The sequence below is a fragment of the Monodon monoceros genome, unplaced genomic scaffold (assembly GCF_005190385.1).
Source record: "Monodon monoceros isolate NGI ecotype Baffin Bay Population unplaced genomic scaffold, NGI_Narwhal_1 Super_Scaffold_6, whole genome shotgun sequence".
In the NCBI taxonomy this organism is placed as follows: Eukaryota; Metazoa; Chordata; class Mammalia; order Artiodactyla; family Monodontidae; genus Monodon; species Monodon monoceros.
In genome coordinates, this window is record NW_021703783.1 from 88,463,056 (window position 1) to 88,485,908 (window position 22,853).

Genomic DNA, 22,853 nt, shown 5'->3' on the forward strand with positions numbered 1-22,853 from the left:
TTTTCTCTCTATCACTGGTTTTAAGCAATTAGCTAATGATGTGCCTTGGTGTCATTTTCTTTATGTTTGTGATTTTGGAAAATTTGATACCAATATTTCTTCAAATAGTTTTTTTGTATCCTCTCTCTCTCCTCTCTCTCCTCTTTCAGGGACTCAAATTACACTTACATTAAACTTAATCTTTTCCTACAGCTCACTGATACTCTTCATTTTGGTGGTGGTGGGGTCTCTTCTCTCTGTTTCATTTTGCATAGCGTCTCTAGCTATATCTTAAAGTTCATTAAACTTTTCTTCTTCAGTGTCTAATTGACCATAAATCCCATTTAGTATATTTTCCATCTCAGACATTGTAGCTTTCATCTCTAGAAATTTTATCTAAGTCTCTTATTTTCTGATATTTTTGACATCTTTATTGAAATATAATTGACATGTATTAAACTGCACATATTTAAAGTATGATATTAGATGAAGTTTTGACGTATATAAACACCAATGAGACAATCGCCACAATCAAGGTAATAAAATAATATAGAGCGCATCCATAGACCACAGTGGAATCAAACTAGAAACAAAGATACAGAAAAATTTCCGCGTGCTTGAAAACTAAGCAACACACTTTTAATAATCCTTAAGTTAAAGAGGAAGTTTCAAAGAAATAGACAAATAACACTGAATGAATATAAAACATATGAAAATCATGGGACACAGCTAAAGCAGGGACAAGAGGGAAATGTATAGCATTAAATGCACACATTAGAAAAGAGGAATGTGGGTGACATCAGAAACATGGCAGAGTGAAAAATCTACCCTTGTCTCTCCCCGTCAATCTACAGCCAGTAAAAATACATCCACAATTCAACAAAGGTGCCTCTGCCCAACATAACAGGTCGCCGAAGAATTTCACACATTTGCACGTCTAAAGGTGGGTGGGCTGTAACACACAGAGGAGGGAACAGCAGCCATGGTTCCTGCAATCCTAGCCCTCTGACCAGGCAGCAGAGCCCACAGCTTCAGAGAACCCAGTGACAGCAAGGAAGGCAGCACACATGACTCCAGGCACCCAACCACACCAGTGCCCACAGCCACTGCTAACCGGGCAGCAGCAGCAGTGAGGCCTGGGACCCCATCCCTCCAGCTGTTGAGGCACCCGTGATCCCAGCCCCCGTCTCCCTCCATTCACAGTGGCAGAATTCATGAACCCAACAACAATGGACAAGGTAGAGGCACCTGCACGACCCTGGCTTCTCCCCCTGCATCGACCCCCTCCCTCCACAGCAGCAGAGCCTGTGACTCAGGGGGTCCCAGATGCAAGGGAACAGCCCACCATCCCAGTGATGACAGAGGCTCTGGCAGAAGCAAGGCAGCAAACACCCAGGTGGCACAAGAAGCAACAACAAAGGCACAGAGCCACACCTCTTACAGAGTCAGGGGAGGCTGGAAAGTGCCACGCTCAAATTTTACCAGGGGCAGCTCAGGCAAGAGAAACCAAAAATGTGTATGACAGTGCCACCTACCAGAAAACAAAAGAAAGGAATCAAACACCTAACCTGTCTTTTAATATCAGCAGAGGAATAATTCATCAAACAACATGAAGAGCCACAGTAACACTACACAAAAAGAAAGTGACAATTCTCCAGAAGCCAAACTTACAGTCACAAAATATTGCAATCTAATGGATAGAGAATTCAAAACAGCTGTCATGGAGAAACTCAACAAGATGCAAGAAAACACAGGAAGGCAGTTTAATGAGCTCACGAGTAAAATTAATGAACAGAAAGGATATTTTACCAAAGAGATTGAAATTCTAAAAAAGAACCAAACAGAAATTCTGGAGCTGATGGACACAATAAACGAGATAAAGAATGCATTAAAAAGCATTGGAAATACAGCAGACTATATCGAAAAAAAGAATTAGTGAGCTCAAAGGCAGAAATCTAAAAATGATACAAGAGAAAAGGTAAACAAGACATTTTTAAAATGAGGAAATCCTACAAGAGCTATTCAATTCTTTTAGGAAGGGCAGCATTAGAATGAGTATCCCAGAAGGAAAAGAGAAGGAAAAGGGAGCAGACAGATTATTTAAAGAAATAATAGCTGAGAACTTCCCAAACCTGGGGAAGGAACTGGATATATAAGTCCATGAAGCTAAGAGAACACCTAATTACCTTAATGCAAAAAGACCTTCTCCAAGACACATAGTATTAAAATTGCCAAAAGTCAGTAACAAAGAATTTTAAAGGCAGCTGGGGGAAAAGGATGGTAATCGACAAAGGAACTCCAATTAAGCTATCAGCAGATTTCTTAACAGAAACCCTACAGGCCGAGAGGGAATAAAATGACATTCTCAAAATACTGAAAGATTAAAAATTGTCACCCAAGAATATTCTAGGGGAGTTGCCTGGTGGTCTAGTGGTTAGGATTCAGCACTTTCACTGCCGTGGCCTGGGTTCAATCCCTGATCAGAGAACTGAGATCCCACAAGCTGTGCAGTGTGGCCAAAATTTTTTTAAAAATTCTATACAGCGGGGCTTCCCTGGTGGCGCAGTGGTTGAGAGTCCGCCTGCCGATGCAGGGGACGCGGGTTCGTGCCCCGGTCCGGGAAGATCCCACATGCCGCGGAGCGGCTGGGCCCGTGAGCCATGGTCGCTGAGCCTGCGCGTCCGGAGCCTGTGCTCCGCAACGGGAGAGGCCACAACAGTGAGAGGCCCGCGTACCGCAAAAAAAAAAAAAATTCTATACAGCAAAGTAATCATTCATATATGAACAAGAAATAAAGACCTTCCCAGACAAACGAAAGCTGAGGGAGTTCATCAACACTAGACCTGCCTTATAAGAGATGTTGAAAGGAGCTTTCTACCAGAAAAAAAGCAGTCAAAATACACAAAACTTTGAACGAGGTCATAAGCAGACAGAATCAGAAAACTGCAACTCTCTATCAGATTGTATAGGTTTTTACATGATGCTCTATTACAGCATAAAGGTTAAAGGGAGAAAAGAAGAAGGCAGAAAAATAACTACAGCTATCTCAGTTTGGTAACAAACTCACAACATAAAACGGGATCATTTAAGACAAAAGAAACATAAAAGGGTAAGAGGTAAAGGATAGAATACATAAAACTAAATGAAGATAAGATGCAAGCAACAGAAAAAGGACTACTTTATCTTTGAGGCATTTTATACAAGCCTCCGGGTAACCACAAAACATAAACATGGAGCATAGAAACACCATATTTTTTTAAAAACGAAATTCAGAAAAATATAGAAAACCACCAAACCAAACTGGCAGCCAGAAATACAAGGAAAAGAAACAATAGACATATAGAGCAATCAGAAAACAAAAAATAAAATGGCAGTATTGGGACTTTCCTGGTGGCGCAGTGGTTAAGAATCTGCCTGCCAATGCCGGGGACACAGGTTCAATTCCTGGTCCGGGAAGATCCCACATGCCACGGAGCAACTAAGCCCATGCACCACAATTACTGAGTCTGTGCTCTAGAGCCCATGAGCCACAACTACTGAAGCCTGTGCTCCTAGAGCCCGTGCTCCACAACAAAAGAAGCCACCGCAATGAGAAGCCTGCACACCACAACAAAGACCCAACGCAGCCAAAAATAAAAATTAAATTAATTAATTAATTTTTTAAAATGCAGTACCAAATCCTAATATATCCATAATCGCCTTAAATGTAAATGGATTGAATTCATCAATCAAAAGACACAGAGTGGGACTTCCCTGGTGGCCCAGTGGTTAAGAATCCATTTGCCAATGCTGGGGACATGGGTTCAACCCCTGGTCCAGGAAGATCCCACATGCCACGGAGCAACTAAGCCCACGCACCACAACTACTAAGCCTGCGCTCTAGAGCCCACAAGCCACAACTAGTAAGCCCTCGCGCAACAACTACTGAGCTCATGCACCACAACTACTGAAGCCCACATGCGCTAGGTCCTGCATGCTGCAACTACTGAGCCCGTGTGTCGCAACTACTGAAGCCCACGAGCCTATAGCCCATGCTCCACAACAAGAGAAGCCACCACAATGAGAAGCCCCTGCTCGCCACAACTAGAGAAAGCCCGTGTGCAGCAGTGAACACCCCAACGCAGCCAAAATAAATAAATAAAATTTTAAAAAGACACAGAGTGACTGGAGGGATTAAAAAACAAGACCCAGGGCTTCCCTGGTGGCGCAGTGGTCGGGAGTTCGCCTGCCAATGCAGGGGACACGGGTTCGTGCCCCAGTCTGGGAATATCCCACATGCTGCGGAGTGGCTGGGCCCGTGAGCCATGGCTGCTGAGCCTGCACGTCCGGAGCCTGTGCTCTGCAACGGAAGAGGCCACAACAGTGAGAGGCCCGCGTACCGAAAAAAAAAAAAAAAAAAAACAAGACCCAACTATAAGCTGCCTCCAGGAAACATACCTCAGCTCTAAAGACGCACATAGGCTAAAAGTGACGGGATGGAAGATAATACTTCAAGCCAATACTTCAAGCCAAAAGAAAGCAGGTGTGGCCATCCTCATAACAGACACAATAGACTTCAAGCCAAAAAGGTAACAAGAGATAAAAATGGACAGTATATAATAACAAAGGGGACAATTCATCAAGAAGACGTAATAGTGATTAATACCTATACACCAAACGTAGGAGCACCAAAATATATAAAACAATTATTAACAGACCTGAAGGGGAAATTGACAGCAACACAATAATAGTAGGAGACTTTAACACCCTGCTTACATCAGTGGATAGATCATCCAGACAGAAAATCAACAAGGAAATAGCGGCCTTAAATGAAACATTAGACCAGATGGATTTGATAGATTTGTACAGAATATTCCATCCAAATGCAACATACATATTCTTCTCAAGTGCAAATGGAACTTTCTCAAGAATAGACCATATGTTGGGACACAGAACAAGTCTCAGTAAAGCTAAGAAGATTGAAAGTAAAGACTGAAATTTAAGAAGGCTGAAATTGTATCAAGCATATTCTCCAATCACAATCGAATGAAACTAGAAGAAAACTGCAAAAATCACAAATATGTGGAGACTGAACAACATGCTACTGAACAACTACTGGGTCAACAAAGAAATCAAAAAGTACCTGAAGACAAATGAAAATGAAAATACAACATACCAAAATCTATGGGATACAGCAAAAGTGGTACTAAGAGGGAAGTTTATAGTAATACAGGCCTACCTCAAGAAACAAAAATATCAAATAATCTAAACTTACACCTAAAGGAACAGAAGGGACATACCTCAATATAATAAAAGCCATATAAGACAAACCCACAGCTAACATCATACTCAACAGTGAAAATTGAAAGCTATCCCTCTAAAATCAGTAACAAGACAAGGATGCCCACTCTCACCACTCTTCTTCAACATAGTATTAGAAGTCCTAGCAAGAGCAATTAGGCAAGAAAAAGAAATAAAATGCATCCAAATTGGAAAGGAAGAAGTAAAACTGTCATTATTTGCAGATGACATGATTTTTATATATAGAAAACCATACAGATTCCATCAAAATACTATTAGAAATAAATGAATACTGTGAAGTTGCAGGATACAAAATCAATATACAAAAATCTGTTGCATTTCTATACACTAACAATGAGCTAGCAGAAATAGAAATTAAGAAAATAATCTCATTTACAATTGCAATAAAGAAGAATAAAACACCTAGGAATAAATTTAACCAAGGAGATGAAAGACTTGTACATTGGAAACTACAGTAAGTCCCCTACATACAAACGAGTTCCGTTCTGAGAGTACGTTTGTAAGTCCAATTTGTTCAAAGTTAGCCTAGGTACCCAACTAACACAGTTGGCTATATAGTACTGCACTGTAATAGGTTTATAATACTTTTCACACAAATAATACATTAAAAAACAAACTTGAAAAGTACAGCAGTACCAGCTACATCACTGCTGCTTTTACGCTTGCTTCCAGACATGCTGGGCTTGAGATAAAGATACTGTACTACTGTACTCTACACAGTACTGTAAAGTACACAAAAGCACAACCACTTGTAGAGGATGCATGCACATGACAATGTATGACAGACGTGTGAACTAACTTACATGACTGGACATGTGACACACATTCATATCTTTGAAAGTTCGAAACTTGAAGGTTTGTATGTAGGAGACTTACTGTATAAGACATTGTTGAAAGAAACTGAAGACACAAATAAATGGAAAGATATTCTGTGCTCATGGAATGGAAGAATTAATGTTGTCAAAATGTCCTTATTATCTAAAGCAATCTACAGATTCAATGCAATCCCTATCAAAATCCCAAGGACATTTTTCACAGAAAAAGAACAAAAGATATACAGTTTATATGGAACCACAAAAGACCCCAAATAGCTAAATTATTCTTGAGGAAAAAAAGAACAAAACTGGAGGTATCACACTCCCCGATTGCAGACTATATTACAAAGACATAGTAATTAAAACTGCATGGTATTGCAAGACAAATAGATGTACAGATCAATGGAAAAGAACTGAGAGCCCAGAAATAAACCCACACATATATGGACAATTAATTTACAGCAAAGGAGCAAACAACATACAGTGGAGAAAGGATAGTCTCATCAATAAATGGTGCTGGGGGACTTCCCTGGTGGTGCAGTGGTTAAGAATCCACCTGCCAATGCAGGGGACACATGTTCGATTCCTGGTCCAGGAAGATCCCACATGCCGTGGAGCAACTAAGCCCATGCGCCACAACTAATGAGCCTGTGTGCCACAACTACTGAAGCCCGCATGTCTAGAGCCCATGCTCTGCGACAAGAGAAGCCACCGCAATGAGCAGCCCACGCACCACAACAAAGAGTAGCTCCCGCTCACCACAACTAGAGAAAGCCCGCAAGCAGCAACAAAGACCCAATGCAGCCAAAAATAAATAAATAAATAAATTTACATAAACAAATAAATAAATGGTGCTGGGAAAACTGGACGGCCACGTGCAAAAAAATGAAAATAGACCAGTATCTCACACTATACACAAATTATCTCAAAATGGGTTAAAGACTTGAATATAAGACCTGAAACCATAAATCTCTGAGAAGAAAACATAGGCAGTATGCTCTTTGACATTGGTCTCAGCAGTATCTTCTAGATATGTCTCCTCAGGCAAGGAAAACAAAAGCAAAAATAAACGACTGAGATTACATCAAACTAAAAAGTTTCTGTACAGCAAAGGAAACCACCAATAAAATGAAAAGACAACCAACCAAATGGGAGAAGATATTTGCAAATGATATACCCAATAAGAGTTTAATATCTCAAATATAGAAAGAACTCATACAACTCAACAGCAAAAAAAAAAAACCATACAACCCAGTTTAAAAGTGGGCAAAGAAGCTGAATAGGCATCTTTCCAAAGAAGACATACAGACTGCCAACATGTACATTAAAAGATGTTCAACATCACTACTCATCAGAGAAATGAAAGTCAAAACCACAGTGAGATATCACCTCACACCTGTTAGGATGGCTGTTATCAAAAAGGCAAGAAATAACAAGTGTTGGCAAGGATGTGGAGAAAAGGGAACCCTCTTACACTGTTGGTGGGATATAAATTGGTGCAGCCACTATGGAGAACAGTATGGAGGTTCCTTAAAAAATTAGGAATAGAACTACCATATGATCCAGCAATCCCACTTCTGGGTATTTATGCAAAGAATACAAAAACGCTAATCCAAAAAGATATCTACACCCCCATGTTCATCATGGCATTATTTACAATAGCCAAGATATGGAAACAACCAAAGTGCCCATCAACAGATGAATGGATAAAGAAGATGTGGCACATATATATACACAACAGAATAATACGCAGCCATAAAAAATATGAAATCTTGTCATTTGGGACAACACACGCATGAACCTTGAGGGTATTACACTAAGTGAAATAAGCCAGAGAGAAAGACAAATACCATGATTTCACTCATAGTGGAATATAAAAAACTAATAAACAAACAAAAACAAAATAAATGAGCAAACCAAGCCAAACAAAAACAAACACATAGATACAGGGAAAAGAGTAGTGGTTACCAAAGAGGAAGGGGTGGGGGGAGGGTGAAATGCATAAAGTAGATCAACTGTATTGTGATGAATGGAAAATAAATTTTTGGTGGTGAGCATGTTGTAGGGTATACAGAAGTAGAAATATGAATGCTGTACACATCAAACTTATATAATGTTATAAATCAACATTACTTCAATTTAAATACATTTTTTAACACTAAAAAAAAAAAAAGAGGAATATCTCAAACTGATAATTGAAGCTTCCACCCAATGATCCTAGAAAGGAAGAAAAAATTAAGCCCAAAGCAACAGAAAGAAGGAAATAATAAAGTTAAGGGCAGAAACCAACAAAATTGAAAACAGGAAAACAACAGAGAAAATCAATGAGACAAAAATCAATAAATTTACAGAGAGAGAGCACAAGGGGGTAGAGAGGGAGAGAAAGAGAACAGAGATTACCATTATCAGGACTGAAACAGGAGATATCACTACAGACCCTGCAGACACCAAAACAATAATAAGGAAATACTACGAACAACTCTATATACAGTTGTAGGTTCGTGACTCTTTTGTTTTTGACAAATAAAAAATTTTATAATTTAAGGTGTACAACATGTTTTGGTATATGTATACATTGTGAAATGATCAAACTAATTAATATATCCATCACCTCCCATAGTTATCATTTGTATGTATGTGCAGTGAGTATACTTGAAATCTACTCTGTTAGCAAATTTCAAGTACACAGTTCATTATTATTAACTATAGTCACCATTCTGTACACTAGGTCTCCAGAATTTATTCATCTTACAACTGAAAGTTTATACCCTTTGATCAAAACTTTCCCTTTTCCCATACCCCACAGCCTCTGGTAAACACCACTTTACTCTCTTTTTCTGTAAGTTTGGCTTTTTCAGATTCCACATATAAGTGATATCATACAGTATTTGTCTTTCTCTGTCTGACATTTCATTTAGTATAATATCCTTAAGGTCCATCCATGCTGTCACAAATGACAGCATTTCCTTCCTTCTCATGGCTGAATAATATTCCATTGTATACATGTACCACAACTTCTTTATCCACTCACCCATTGATGGACACTTAGGTTGTCTCTATGTCTTGGCTATTATGAATAATGTTGCAATGAGCATGGCAGTACAACTATCTCTTTGATATCCTTTTTCACTTTTTTGGATAAATACCCAGAAGAGAGATTCCTGGATCATATATGGTAGTTCTATTTTTAATTTTTTTAAGAAACTTCATACTGTTTTCCACCATGACTGTACTAATTTACATTTCCACCAACAGTGCACAAGGGTTCCCTTTTCTCTACATCCTCACCAACACTTGTTATTTCTTGTCATTTTGATGATGCCATTCTAACAGAATACGGTTTCTCATTGTGGTTTTGATTTCCATTTCCATAATAAGTACTGATGTTGAGCACCTTTTCGGGTACCCTTTGGCCATCTGTATGTCTTCTTTAGGAAAATGTCTATGCAGTTCCTCTGCCTAGTTTTTAATTGGATTGTTTGGGTTTTTGCTATTGAGTTGCATGGGCTCTTTATATATTTAGGATATTAACCCCTTATCAGATATATGATTTGCAAATATTTTCACCCATTCCATTGATTGCCTTTTCATTTTGTTGATTATTTCTTTTTCTGTGCAGAGACTTTTTCACTTGATGTAGTCCCACTTACCAATTCTTCCTTTTGTTGTTTGTGCTTTTGGTGTCATATCCAAAAAACTGTTGCCTCGTTAGGTAGTTTTAATTAGGTCCCGTCACTCCCAGAAGTCACTCCCAAAAGGGCCCTGACTAATGTACAACCCATCACTGCATCGACCGTCAGGCCTAGCACAAAGAAGCCGATTAAAACCCAGCTGAAAAGGGCAAAGCACAGAAAAATGGTCTGAAGAAGAAAATGTCCAAATGAAGCACAACTTGTTGGGCCACCACCTGCTACTGCCATGCACTGGACAGTTTTACTTGGGTCAGGTGGACCAGAGAACAGCACCAGCCCCAGGGAGTGCCCAATCTTCACATATCTTAAATGCCATCCTCCACTCATCATGGGACAAGGCATTATCACTCACAAAGCCCACCATGACCAAGTCCCTCTCCAACTCGGGCTACCAAGCAGGTCCTACTTTCTCTCTCTCCAAGTTTCAGAAACAAAAGAACCATGATAGGATATTCAATAGGGAATCTTTTTCCATCAGCATCCATTCCAGCATCTATGACCTCCGGGCTCCCACACTGACCTACTTCTGGTTGAGATGGCCTCCAGTGTACAACTCATCAGAGAAGCTTCTCCTGATCACTGTTTTAAATAACAATCCTTACCACCTCCACCCCATCCTGGTATCCCTTCCAGGTACTTTTCTCTACCTTTAAGCATCATCTAACATGGTACCTATTTTTTTATGTTCTGCCCTCCAAGCCAACTAGAATATAAACTCTAAGGAGTCAAAGACTCTCAGTTTTGTTCCCTGTTCTATGCCCAACATCTAGGACAGTGCCTGACGCATGCTGTGTTTTCAATAAATATTTGTTGAATGAATGAATGAATGCACGTGCAGTGATGTAAGACTAAGACCAAGTTAACAGAGAGAACAGACAGAGGAGCAATCCAACTTCCAGTCTACAGGAGGTGACGATGAGCAATAACTTGATATGCTCATCCTCAGGTGGGATAAAAGAAGGAATGGGACAAATGGGACGCATGAGGCATTCAGGTCCAAGCTAGCAGCACAGTTAGGCGAACAGCTATGGTTTTTGCCTACCTAGCACCCATTTACCCTTCTGACAATAACGTCTGACTTTCCTTGAGGTTCTGTCTGACCTACTTTTGGGGTGAGGATCTGACCTAATTTAGCCAATCAGCATACCCCACACCTTTGCTCATACCAATTGCTTTCTGTTTGGACACATGATCCAATTCAGGAAAGAAGAGTCAATCCCATGATATCTACCAAAACAAATGGGAAAAAGAAACTTCCTCTCCAAGGACATTGCTAGCAATAAAGACGATAAAGCCTGGAGCTGTCGCAGTCACCACCTGGAGCCTAAGAATAAAGCCAACTCAGAAGAAAGCACCAAAGAGAGATGTCAAGAGACAAACTTGAGTCCCTCCCTGGATCCAACCACACCTGAAGGTACTGGGCATTTCAATAATGCCAGCCAATAAATTCTCCTTTTCTGGTAAACTATTTTGAATTGGGTTTCTGTCACGTACAACTAAGAACATCCTGACCAATACTAAAGAACAAGAGGGAAATACATTCTTGAGGCTCTTAAATACCTAGCTGAGAAGCCTCATGTCAGGCAAGGTGTTCCAGAAGGGCCATCCCATACCTTTTGGTGAAACTCATTGCCAGTCTTTTTGGTGAGCAGGATAGGGGCTGAGGAGAAGGTCATGATGCTAGTTTTTTATTATTTGTGTTTACCTTTTGGGAATTTATTCAACAACTCTGTCTCAAGAGAGCATAATATGGTGAAAACATCACTGAACCAAGAGTCATTTCTGGAATGGAAAGCCCACTAGTTAAGACGTTCTTAATCTTCGATGGGGTCAAAACCCCAGAAAAGTACACATGTGCACAAACACATAATTTTGCATAGAGTCTCATGGGTTTCACAACTCTAGAAGCCATTCTATATCTGTAACCTCTCTGCTCTACAGAAACTAGGACACTAGCTTCTGCTTGGACTCCTCTGGTGACAGGGAGATCACTACCTTAAAAAGTAGCCCAACGTAATTGAACTGCTCTGGAAAAATTAATTCGTCTTCATATTGAACCAAGATCTGCACACTGTAACTTCTACCCATTGGTCTAAATTTTCCAGAGCAAAACAGAAAAAAAATTTTCTCTCCTGTGTGTAGCATCTCTTCATTTCTCTGAAGACTGTTTCGAACTTTTAAATGCAAATAATTTATGGGGAGAAATGCAGATGACGTGCCATGCAAATGATTTTACAGTGCATTGTTATAAAGATATATTCTGCCACCTCACTCTAAATATGCCAAATACCCAAATGTAGACGCTAAATTCCAGACAGGCACCACTGCTATTAATCGGCATGGTCTAGGTTTTGCAAAGACAGGAATTACTGTATAAAAATATCTCGAAGGAAATAGCAAAGTCTTTTGGAAAGAGCACTTCACTGAGAATCAGAAGACTTGGGAGTAGTATCTATCTCCCATTCCAACTACCTGTGTATCCTTGGGCAAATCATTTAACCCCTCCCTCTGGGCCTGTTTCTCACCGGTAAAATGTGACAAAACCTACCTCACAGGGATGCAGTGAGAATCAAATGCTATCGTGTTCGTAAAACTTCTAGCCCAAGCCCGGCACAGAGCAAATTCTCAGTACAGGACAGCTCCGGAGCTCTGCAAGCCCAGCGTCTCATTCGATGCGCTCGGCACTCTTGCACCAACGGGATTCCCCTTCCCAAGCGGAGTCTGCGCTCTGGGCTCGACTGAGGCTCCCTGGCCGCTCGCGCTTTTCTCTCCTTCTCCAAGATGGCGGCGGTCGGCGGCGCTGAGGCGGGATCCGAGCGAGCCTAGTGAAGGTAGCGGCGAGCGGAGCCCCCACGAGGCCAAGCTGGGCCCCCACCCCCAGGCGGCAGTGGCCCCGCCCCGCCACCACCCGCCGCCTCGGGCCGCGACACCGCCCTGAGGGCGCCCGGGGCCCGTCGCGGCCTAGCCCAGGGGCCGAGCCGGGGACTGGAGTAGCGGCCGCAGTCCGCCCCCGGGAAGGGGCTGGAGCGGGTCGAAGGAGGAAGGCGGGCGGGAGCTGTTCAAATGGGGAAGGCGGGAAAGTGCGGGCCGGGAGGGGGCGTGCGGCCGCCCCGGGGGCCCGCGGGCCGAGGCCGCCCCTCCCCCTGCCCGGCAGTCTCCGCCCTCGGGGGCGCCGGGAGCCGCCGGGACGCGGGAACCCGAGTGGGGCCGCCTGGCTCAGGACCCGGGACGCAGGGTCCTTGGGCTGTCAAAGGGCGAGGGGGCCGGGTGACGGGAGGGCCGGGGCCGCGGCTGGCAGGAGAGGATGCAAGGAGCTTTCTTCTTTTCCTCTTCGCACCTTCGCACAGCTTTATTGAACTAGCTGTTGCTGCAGAACTGCCGGGAGAACCCTGTTGGTTTGCCGTGAGGACCACAAAGACGGTGGTCCTTGGGGCTCTTTGTAGCAATAACCCGGTGTGGTGTGTACTCTTTGCGTGCGACCCAGTTTGAACATACCTTCCGAGTGGGTTTTTCTCCATCCAGGCCCATTTCCCCCCAAAGCTGGTACTTGTAGATTTCACTTTATTTTCTGTCGGGCAGAAGAGAACCATTTATCTCCCTGCCTCCTGATGGCTGACTATATTCCCCCATAGCAGAATAAATAAAAAACTGAATCCAAAGTAGAGCCCGTTGATTGGACAAGGCTTGTCAAAATTTGTACCGCTGGATTTTTGGGAATGTGTGTTGTCAGCCGCTCTGTGAGGTCGTCGTGGTTCCGCTCAGTTGCACTACAGTGAGAGGATTCAGTCCCCATCCCAGGCTGTCGGGATCTCTGCAGTTCCCAGAGCTGGCAGGGGCTGTGAGTGCTGCATAGGTAGGTTCGTGGAGAAGGAGAAGGGAGTGGCAAGAATTCGGAGTCGCTGGGTTCTGAGATTGGAGGAGATCTCGACGAAAATGAGAAGACATCCCCTGCTCCTATCCTAGAAGTAACAACAACGACAGCAATTCAGAAACTGGCAACAGCTGGATGTGCATCTTCCTTTTTCGGCACTGGCAGTTTGAGTTCCTGAAAGAAGTGCTGGAGGAAGAGAACACGGAATCTTGAGCAAGGCTGTCCTCCTGGACTGGACCTGGGTCTCAGGATTTTGCTTACTGCCCCGTTTCCGAGGTTTACTTTGTCTTTTTCAATACACACTTACATTTTGGGATGAAGAGGCTGGGGCTCAGATGACCTCAAAAAATCACCTTCTGAAACTTTCTTTTTTTTCAGTATTTGTAATTTGGACCTTCAAAATAACAAAGTACTGTGTCTGGTGATTTTCAGTTTTTCCCTGATTCCTTTGATAATTCTAAAAGCAAAGCCTGAACATCACGCATGTACTTACCTACAAGTGGAAGAGCAGCTCTGCCTCCTTTTTCATCTCCTGAAGAAAAGTCCCACAAGAGCCATTTGATAATTTGCACCTTTCAAAAGTACACATTTTTTATGATGGCATATTTCTTACTTCCATAAACAGCTTTAAGTAACGAACTTTTACTTCTGTTGTCATTTGTTAGCCCACTAAGAGGAACATAATTGTAAAATTATCCCTGCCTCTTGAAGTTGACAACACTGGATTCTGTAAACTCCAAAATTTGTGGAATTCGGGAGACTGAGCTTTAACACCTGTTTTACACTTGCCAACATTTAATGTAATTATGGCTTCTGTTTTCTAATGTGAATATCAAACCTACTATTTTTCGTTTTCATTAATCCTGACAATCTGCTGCCTAACCCTGGACTGTGAATTTATCGTGGATAATATTCAAGACCTGGAAGGAATATCACAGGAGTCGTCTGATCTTACATAAATGTTGCCCTAACTCTGCCTTTCTTCCACACTGTTGCTTGAGACTTCTTTATCTGGTTTCATCTTTCTTCTATGAGTCAGCAACCAAAACTAACCTCTGGGCTGCAATAATATCCTGATTTTAAAGAACCCAGAAGTTCAGGGTCTATCAGTCTGCCCAGGCTATGAGTGAGATAGTCCATTGTGTCTAAACTTAGTTTTTTAAGCTCTTGGCTGTCCCAGTTCTTTATTGAATTAGACTTGCCTTCAGGCCCTGTTCATTTTTTACTATCGGTTATTTAATCTTGTAATTTATAAAGTGCTCTTCCATGTCTTTGTAAAAATTGAATAGTAGCGGGCCTAATTCTAATACATAATGCTGACAGCCAGCACATGTTTTCTGTGCTGCCCTGTGCCTCTGAGGATCAGCTCCTAATTTTCTGTTCCCTTTTACAATTTTTTCACCCACTGGCTGTTTTTCAAAGCAGTCAGTTATGAGACCATGAGCACTTTTTCACAGGCCAGTGACATCATTGTTTTCTTTCTCATACTGTCTTCAGAGGTACTTAACTCCTATTCTGACTGTTCGTTGTTCAGCTCTGTTTTATGTTAGTTTTGATGTTACCAAAGGGAAGGCCTGGTTATAAGTCTCAGGACCTGCCTTTGCATCATACAGAAGAGCATTTTGTTGTTGACAACAGATTGGTGGACACACTGATGATGTTGAATATTTAAGATTTTTTGCCCATTATTTCTCAAATGTTCTTTGCCAAACTCCATTTATCATGAAAAACATTTAAGCTGAGGTCTCAAGATGTGGTATTTCTTGGCATTATCGGCCTATGAAGATTAATGGGATCCATATACTCTTCTAATAAGCTCACTACTTTAGTGCTAGTGAGTGGATGTACTATTTTTAAGTGAATGGATATAATTCCCTATGATGATCCCCCTCCCCAACCCCTTGTGGAGTTACACCACTTGGGTGGACAGGGGATGACAGTAATTTCTATTTGGGAAAGTTTAATGCCTAATGCTGGAACATGAAAAACTGGCTATATTAAGTATCTTGCCTCCTCGTAGTTTCTACATGAGACCTGACCTCATATCACCTTCATTTCCTGTGAAAAGCCCTTTGAGTAAATAGTTCTCCAATTACCTGTAAAATAACCCAGTTCATTTCTTCACTCTTACCTTGACCAAGTTCATTCATTCCACTTCTTAGGGAAGTGGAGAAATGCTTTTTATGTTTCTGAATCTGACTTGTAAATCATTCTTGGTAATACTTCTCTTTCTGTTTTCAACTTAGGCGTTATCTGTCCCTTGTATCTTATCTGACTTGTGCAAATAGGCCTTTTTTCTTTTGGTTTATTTTAAATGTAACTCTTATGAAATTTTCCCTTGTTAATTCATCTTTTCTTTCCCATAAGTTACATACTTCACTATTACCCATACCTTCCTGAAGGGACTGGCAATGTCTCATTGAAGTGTCCTTCAGCATTTCTAAACCCCACTATAGTGGTGAAGGTAAAATAAAATTTAAGTAAATAACCAGTCAGATCAACTTTTAAGCATTTCACTAACTGAATGAGGACATTTTCAATATATTTAGTAAATAATTTTTAAATTTCCTGAAAAAACTTTTCCTGTGGGAATTGTGACATTGCCTGTCCTAAAATTATTTGAAGAACTTTACCTTTGAGTGCAGTTCATGGCTTGTCATCTTCAAAGTCAAAATGGACGTATAAACTTGAATGCCAAAAAATTAATTTTAGGGCCCCCCTGGTGGCACAGTGGTTGAGAGTCCGCCTGCCAATGCAGGGGACACGGGTTCGTGCCCCAGTCCAGGAAGATTCCACATGCCGCGGAGCGGCTGGGCCCGTGAGCCGTGGCCGCTGAGCCTGCGCGTCCGGAGCCTGTGCTCCACAACACCACAACAGGAGAGGCCACAACAGTGAGAGGCCCGCCTACCGCAAAAAAAAAAAAAAAAATTTAACAAATTTAAGACAATATTTACGGCATTTAAATTTTAGTAGTTCTTCAAATCAGTGAAAATCTTAATAATGATAAAAATTTCATCACCAGTGGACAGATGACAATTCCTCCTTATTTTCACCTATAGCCTTTAAGAAAGGCTTGATAGAGTTGAAAGCTGTCTGTGGGCAACTAATATAAGAAGTGTGCCTACTTTTACACTTCTCTGATTTTGAGCAAATTCAGAGAGCCAACAAAATGCATACCAAAAAATTATGCTCTCAAGATCTTTAATGTCACTATCATGTTCTCATCAGTTCTGTTTAAATTGCAATACAATAGATTTTAGCCTTTCACCGATTCAAATGGTAGGATTTTGTGGTCTCGAATGCATGGTATAACCTGTCTTCCTCTGCATCCTGCTTTATCTGTGCATTTTGTAACCGTGATTGAACCTATCCCTCTGACTTAATGTCGGTTTTCACCCTGTCTCAGTGTTGTCAGACCTGTTGGCATGTCAGAAGTTCTCATTAATCTTGAAGTGTTTTTTTAAATAGGAGGTGTTTTATATACTTCCCCAAACAACAGCTTTAATTCATGAATCAAATCAAATTAAGCCTAATGCACTTCCTACAGCTTCATCCCTAGTATATTTACAAAGAGAAAGAGGAGGTGACAAGACACTCCTTTATTCCTTGCTGCCCTTCCAGTCTGCCCTTGGATCACTACACATTTCCATCTGGAAGGTTGCTTCTCCACAGTGATTTCGCATTACAGGAGGGTTTTCCTTCTTTGTTTCTCAGACCTGGTCCTGTAGACGGGAAGGAGCCTGGACACAGGGACCCATTCTCAAAGGCCCGGCAGGACCGCCATGGCTTATGATGACTCCGTGAAGAAAGAAGGTATGACCCCTTAACCTGAGAAGCATTCCAAAGGGGGTGTCCTCTTCAATCCTTGCAGCCCATGGACATAGAGACCAGGACTGGCCATCACAGCCTGGACTCCCAAGTGATGATCCAGAGCACTAGTAAAACTCCACGTCATCCCCAGACTGGGCCCATGGAAACGAAAACCAGGACAGGGTTCCAACACAAGAGTCCGAACCATAAGTCTCTGTAGTCTATTGGGGTGATCCCCTGCAGCACTCGTGGTCCTTGCCAGCTCCAGTGTGCAGGAGTCTGAGGATAGGAATCACACAGTGGACACCCACAGAGCAGCACAGCACATGAATCCTTATTCTTTTCAGCCTTACCTCTGCAAGTCTGTGTCCACCTGCCAAATCACAACTAAGAAACCATGTCTAAGGATGCACCTTGGGCCTTTGCATAGCGTGGAAGCATTGTTTCTTCATGTTTGATTCCTGTATTTGCAGCCAAGTCATCAAGACATATTCTTGTCCCCTTGGATCTAGCCCTGTGTTCCAGTGGACTTACCAAATAACATGATTCTAATTTGGAAGTGAAGGGACTATTGCATTTCATGTGTGGCGATTTGGTTGTGACTTACTTGACTTTCTCATTTCCTTTCCCAAATGAACCTGTGCTTCTCAGATTGCTTTGATGGTGATCACAGCTTTGAGGACATAGGGCTAGCTGCTGGCCGAAGCCAACGAGAAAAGAAACGTTCTTACAAAGATTTTTTAAGGGAAGAGGAAGAAATCGCTGCTCAGGTCAGGAATTCTTCCAAGAAGAAGTTGAAGGTAAATTCTAAACATTTGAATTAGGAAAGTTTTAAACTATTTCGTATCATGTTTCCTAGTATTTGAAGAAAGAGGTTTCTTTGAAAAACATTTAAAAAGAAAAATAAACATCATTCACATCTATTTTCACTATTTCCTGTGTTTTACTTTATTTTCCAAAGTCAGAAATCATCAGAAAACAACATTGGTTCCAAACTGCCTTTGCCTCATCATCTTATCCATTGCTCAGTTCTTCTTCCTCTTCCATTCTAGGATAGTGAACTTTACTTCTTGGGGACGGACACGCACAAGAAAAAGAGGAAGCACTCCTCTGATGATTACTACTATGGAGGTAAGGATGGGAGGGGGCAACAGGTGGGAGAAACACATCACTGGTTCTTGGAGTCGGGGTAGGGGAAAGGGATCCAGATGTTGCTGACTCAGTGGCCTATTTAACAGGACAGTGGTTCTTGTTCTGAGTGCCGATAAACCAGTGTGAAGGAGGAGAGAGGTGGAGGGCTGGTATTTTGGAGGATTCAGCATAGAAGAACAGTCTTCATGTGTGATACACCAGGTACCAGGTTCCTTCTCCCCTCAATCATCCACTTATCTTGTGCCCATTGCTGTCTAGCATCCCTTTTGCCATATGTAGTCCTGGGCCCTCTGGCCTGCACCTGTGGGTTACTTCTCAATCCAGCGCGTATCCACTCACAAGACCAGTTTTTCTTAGCTATATTGTGCACATAGCTGACAAGACTAACTCTTTCCTAGAATGGATTTGTCCTGAACACAGGAACAAATGATGCTTTGTCTTCAGTGTAATCTAAATTGTAACTACTCGTAATCCTGCAGCTATGGTCCATTCTTCTGGGTATGCTCTCTTTGGTTGCTTGTGAAGACTCAGTGAAGAAAAACAACTTGAGTGGCAAGAACTGTCTCCAGGGTCAGAGGCAGAATCTACCAAGCCAAGAAGCACATGAGCATCATCTCTGAATGTTTGGAATCAGTTGAAGGGCCTCCCCTCCAATCATTCCTGTTAGCCTCTTCCTCATCTTAGTTGGGTGTTTTTGGTGAGAGAGGAAACTTGCTGGAAGTTGCTTTGTCAAATGGACAATTACTTCTCTTGATTATTTCTAGATATTTCGTCTTTGGAGTCGTCACAGAAGAAAAAGAAAAAGTCTAGCCCGCAATCTACTGATACAGCTATGGACCTGTTGAAAGCGATCACTTCCCCTTTGGCAACAGGCACCAAGCCTTCCAAAAAGACAGGAGAAAAGTCCTCCAGTTCTTCAAGCCATTCAGAGAGTAAAAAGGAACACCACAGGAAGAAAGTCAGCGGAAGCAGTGGGGAGCTGTCCCTGGAGGATGGTGGTTCCCACAAATCCAAAAAAATGAAACCACTCTATGTGAACACAGAGACGCTGACCCTTCGTGAGCCTGATGGGTTAAAGATGAAACTTATTCTCTCACCAAAGGAGAAGGGAAGCAGCTCAGTTGATGAGGAGTCTTTTCAGTACCCCTCTCAACAAGCAACTGTGAAAAAATCCTCTAAGAAGTCAGCTCGGGATGAGCAAGGTGCTTTACTCCTAGGACATGAGTTACAGAGCTTTCTGAAAACAGCCCGGAAGAAGCACAAGTCATCCTCAGACTCACGTTCGTCTCCTGGCCCTGAAGGCTGTGGGTCTGATGCCTCCCAGTTCCCAGAATCCCACAGTGCTAACCTTGATCTTTCAGGGCTTGAACCTATTCTAGTAGAATCAGACTCCTCCTCTGGCGGGGAGCTAGAGGCAGGGGAGTTAGTGATCGATGATTCTTACCGGGAAATCAAGAAGAAAAAGAAGTCAAAGAAGAGCAAGAAGAAGAAGGACAAGGAGAAGCATAAAGAGAGGCGACACTCCAAGTCCAAGAGAAGTTCGGGACTTCCCGCTGCAGCAGTGGGAGAGGTCCCAGCGCCCCCCGGCCCTCCGCCCAGCATCCCGTACACTGGAGCAGCCGCCCCTCCCCCACCGCTTCCTGGCCTCCACACAGATGGGCACAGTGAGAAAAAAAAGAAGAGAGAGGAGAAGGACAAAGAGAGGGACAGAGGAGAAAAGGTAAGGCATTTTTTAAAGTATGATGCACTGTAGGAGGTGAAGCAGGTTTTTCCTTGACAGTAGTAAGAGGACTTGGAATTAAGCAGATGAACCGCTGGGAATGTAGCAAGGTAAACCTGCTGGAATGATATAAAGTAGAAAATATTGCCAATGGTACAAAAATAGGAGCGACCTTAATTATTCATGGGTTTTCTTGATAGAGTTGTTCTCCCACCGTGCCAAGCATAGGTTTAGAAATACAGAGGCTTATTCTAACTGGCCCTTAAAATTCACAGAAGGAGCCAAACCCAATTTCTTTCACTCAGCAGCGCTGTCTGGCTGAGGCAGTTGAGAGATATAAAAACGTATTCATTCTGTGAGTTCGTTGTGAAAAATAGATTTTCAAAATTAGAATGATGGAAAAAAAAATTAGAATGATGACCGATTAACAAAATAAGCTAACGGCTTCCCACGAACTGGTGTTGGCTACTTTCTGGTATTCTTTTTAGTGTCCAACGTGTGTGCTCTCACCATTTGAGTGCTTCCTGTGTGCCAAGCCCAGTGCTACCATAGGAGTTAAGAGGTGGAAAGAGGGCCAGGAGGACACAGCTCTTGAACCTCAGTGAGCTCACTGTTGTTGAGGAGACGGGAATGAGAGATCAGCCGCCTTGGTTTGATTTCTTTCTCACAACTCAAGAAATTTTCTAGCAGTTGTACTACAGTACAGGGGCTGATGACTGTGTCATTACAGGTTTCCTTTAAAAGATAAACTTTTTCCCCAGATTACCAAAGTAATATATTATTTTTCTAGAAATTTAGAAATTCAGAATAGTAGAAAGAAAAAAAATCATAGTTTTGCCACCTAAGGACAACCATTTTCTTCCTTTGCTCTGCAAAGTTAAATGTCAGGTAAAATCTGAAAGAAAGGCAGCTAAGAAAGAGAAAAGCAAATATATTAAGAATATGGGATTGGCGATTTCATTTCAGTCTATAATTGAGTCATAAGTGATTTTCTCCACTAGTAGGAGTGCCTTTTAAGCAAGTGTACAGATCAGAAAGAAAAAGCTGTATCTTGTTTTTTTTTTAACTGTACCTTCTGAGCTAAGAATCAGTGTGAGCATCAAGAACTGAACAGTCCAATACTAGGGTGGGTTTTATTCATTGTTTATTCCAAAATTGTTTCATGAAATAGTACATATCCTGTGTAAGAGTCTGTTTATTCCAAGAATTTCCATTCTAGTGATACATGATAATGCCGTAAACTAATCTTACAGTGCTAAATGTGAGGAGGGCAGGGTGGTCAGAGAAAGCTCTAAAGAAGAAAAGGGTTGTCAGCAGAAGGGAACACATGGAGGCAGAGAGATGTTTAGGAAGCAACGTAACAAAACAGCTGAACTCTAGTCCTATGTTTCCAACTGTCTGATAAATATTTCTTCCTGGATGCCTTGGCTACCTCAGAGCCATGTGTCACTAATGGAGCTCATCATCCAGACCCTTAAACGTGCATCTCCTCCTCCATCTCCTTCTGTAGTCCGCATGTCCTACCAGTCAATCCAAACTAAAAACTATATGCTGATTATTTTTCTCAGTACTTCATTATGAAATTTTTCAAACAGAAAGTATTGAAAGAATTGTACATATGCCACCCATTAAGATTCTTCAGTTAACATTTTGCTGTTTGCTTTATCATCCATCCGTCCATCCATCAATTCATCTTATCTTTGTTAATGTATCTTAAAGTAAGTTGTAGGTATCACATACACACCCCTAAACACTTCAGCTTGCATATCATTAACTTCAGCTCAATACTTGTTTTCTGGGCTTTTTTTAGGTAAAATTCACATATGGTAAAATGCACAGATGTTAAGTATACCACCTGATGAGTTTTGATAAGTTCACACACCTGTGTGACCAAACCTCTATCAAGATACAGCTATTACCCTCATCACAGATACCCAGTAATGTTTCTCATACCCTTTCTCAGTCAATTCCCACCCCTAAAACCAACCACTGTTCTGATTTTTTTCCAACCTTATGGTTCACTTTTACATTTCCCTCTTCCCTGCCCACACCCGCCACTATTTCCGCTCAGCTGTTGGGCCTGATACTCTTCCTCCTTAATAACTTCCACACCCTTATGCCCTCTATCACCACTGCCTCATCCCTCCCTCATCCCTCTCATTAAGTACATTACTACTTAATGTAGTAATAAATGGCCCCCTTTCCATTTCTTCCCCCATGCAAAATTCATCTTACTCTGATGCCAGAATGAACTTAAGGACCACTTTGATGATGACAGTTGTCTGTTCAACATCCTCAGAGCATCCTTACTGCCTTTATGTTAGACCCATAAGCTCCAGGAGGACCGGGATCATGTCTGTCTTGCTGTCTACTCTGTCCCTGGTACATAACCCACAGTCTGGCCCATCGTAGAAAGTCAGTAAATACTTCTTGAATGAATAAGTATCAAAGTCCAAACCCTTGACCAAGCATTCATAATTGTGATTTAGCCCGAAACTTCCCTCTTCAGCCTT

At 42.0% G+C, this 22,853-nt stretch overlaps 1 protein-coding gene across 4 annotated transcripts in view; it reads left to right on the forward strand.

Moving 5' to 3' along the window:
• Nucleotides 1-12,547: 12,547 nt before the first annotated feature.
• The window catches only part of HMGXB4 (HMG-box containing 4), a 31,599-nt gene continuing 21,293 nt past the window's right edge, over nt 12,548-22,853 (forward strand). Inside the window, exons 1-6 of one of the 4 annotated variants that reach the window (XM_029206413.1) lie at nt 12,548-12,618; nt 17,373-17,471; nt 18,120-18,268; nt 18,521-18,599; nt 18,707-18,821; nt 19,385-20,340. In XM_029206413.1, the coding sequence (XP_029062246.1) occupies nt 18,806-18,821; nt 19,385-20,340 (972 nt within the window). In that variant the 5' untranslated portion in view covers nt 12,548-12,618; nt 17,373-17,471; nt 18,120-18,268; nt 18,521-18,599; nt 18,707-18,805. The remainder of the gene's footprint in view (nt 12,619-17,372; nt 17,472-18,119; nt 18,269-18,520; nt 18,600-18,706; nt 18,822-19,384; nt 20,341-22,853) is intronic. The other 3 variants (XM_029206411.1, XM_029206412.1, XM_029206414.1) reach the window with 3 other exon arrangements.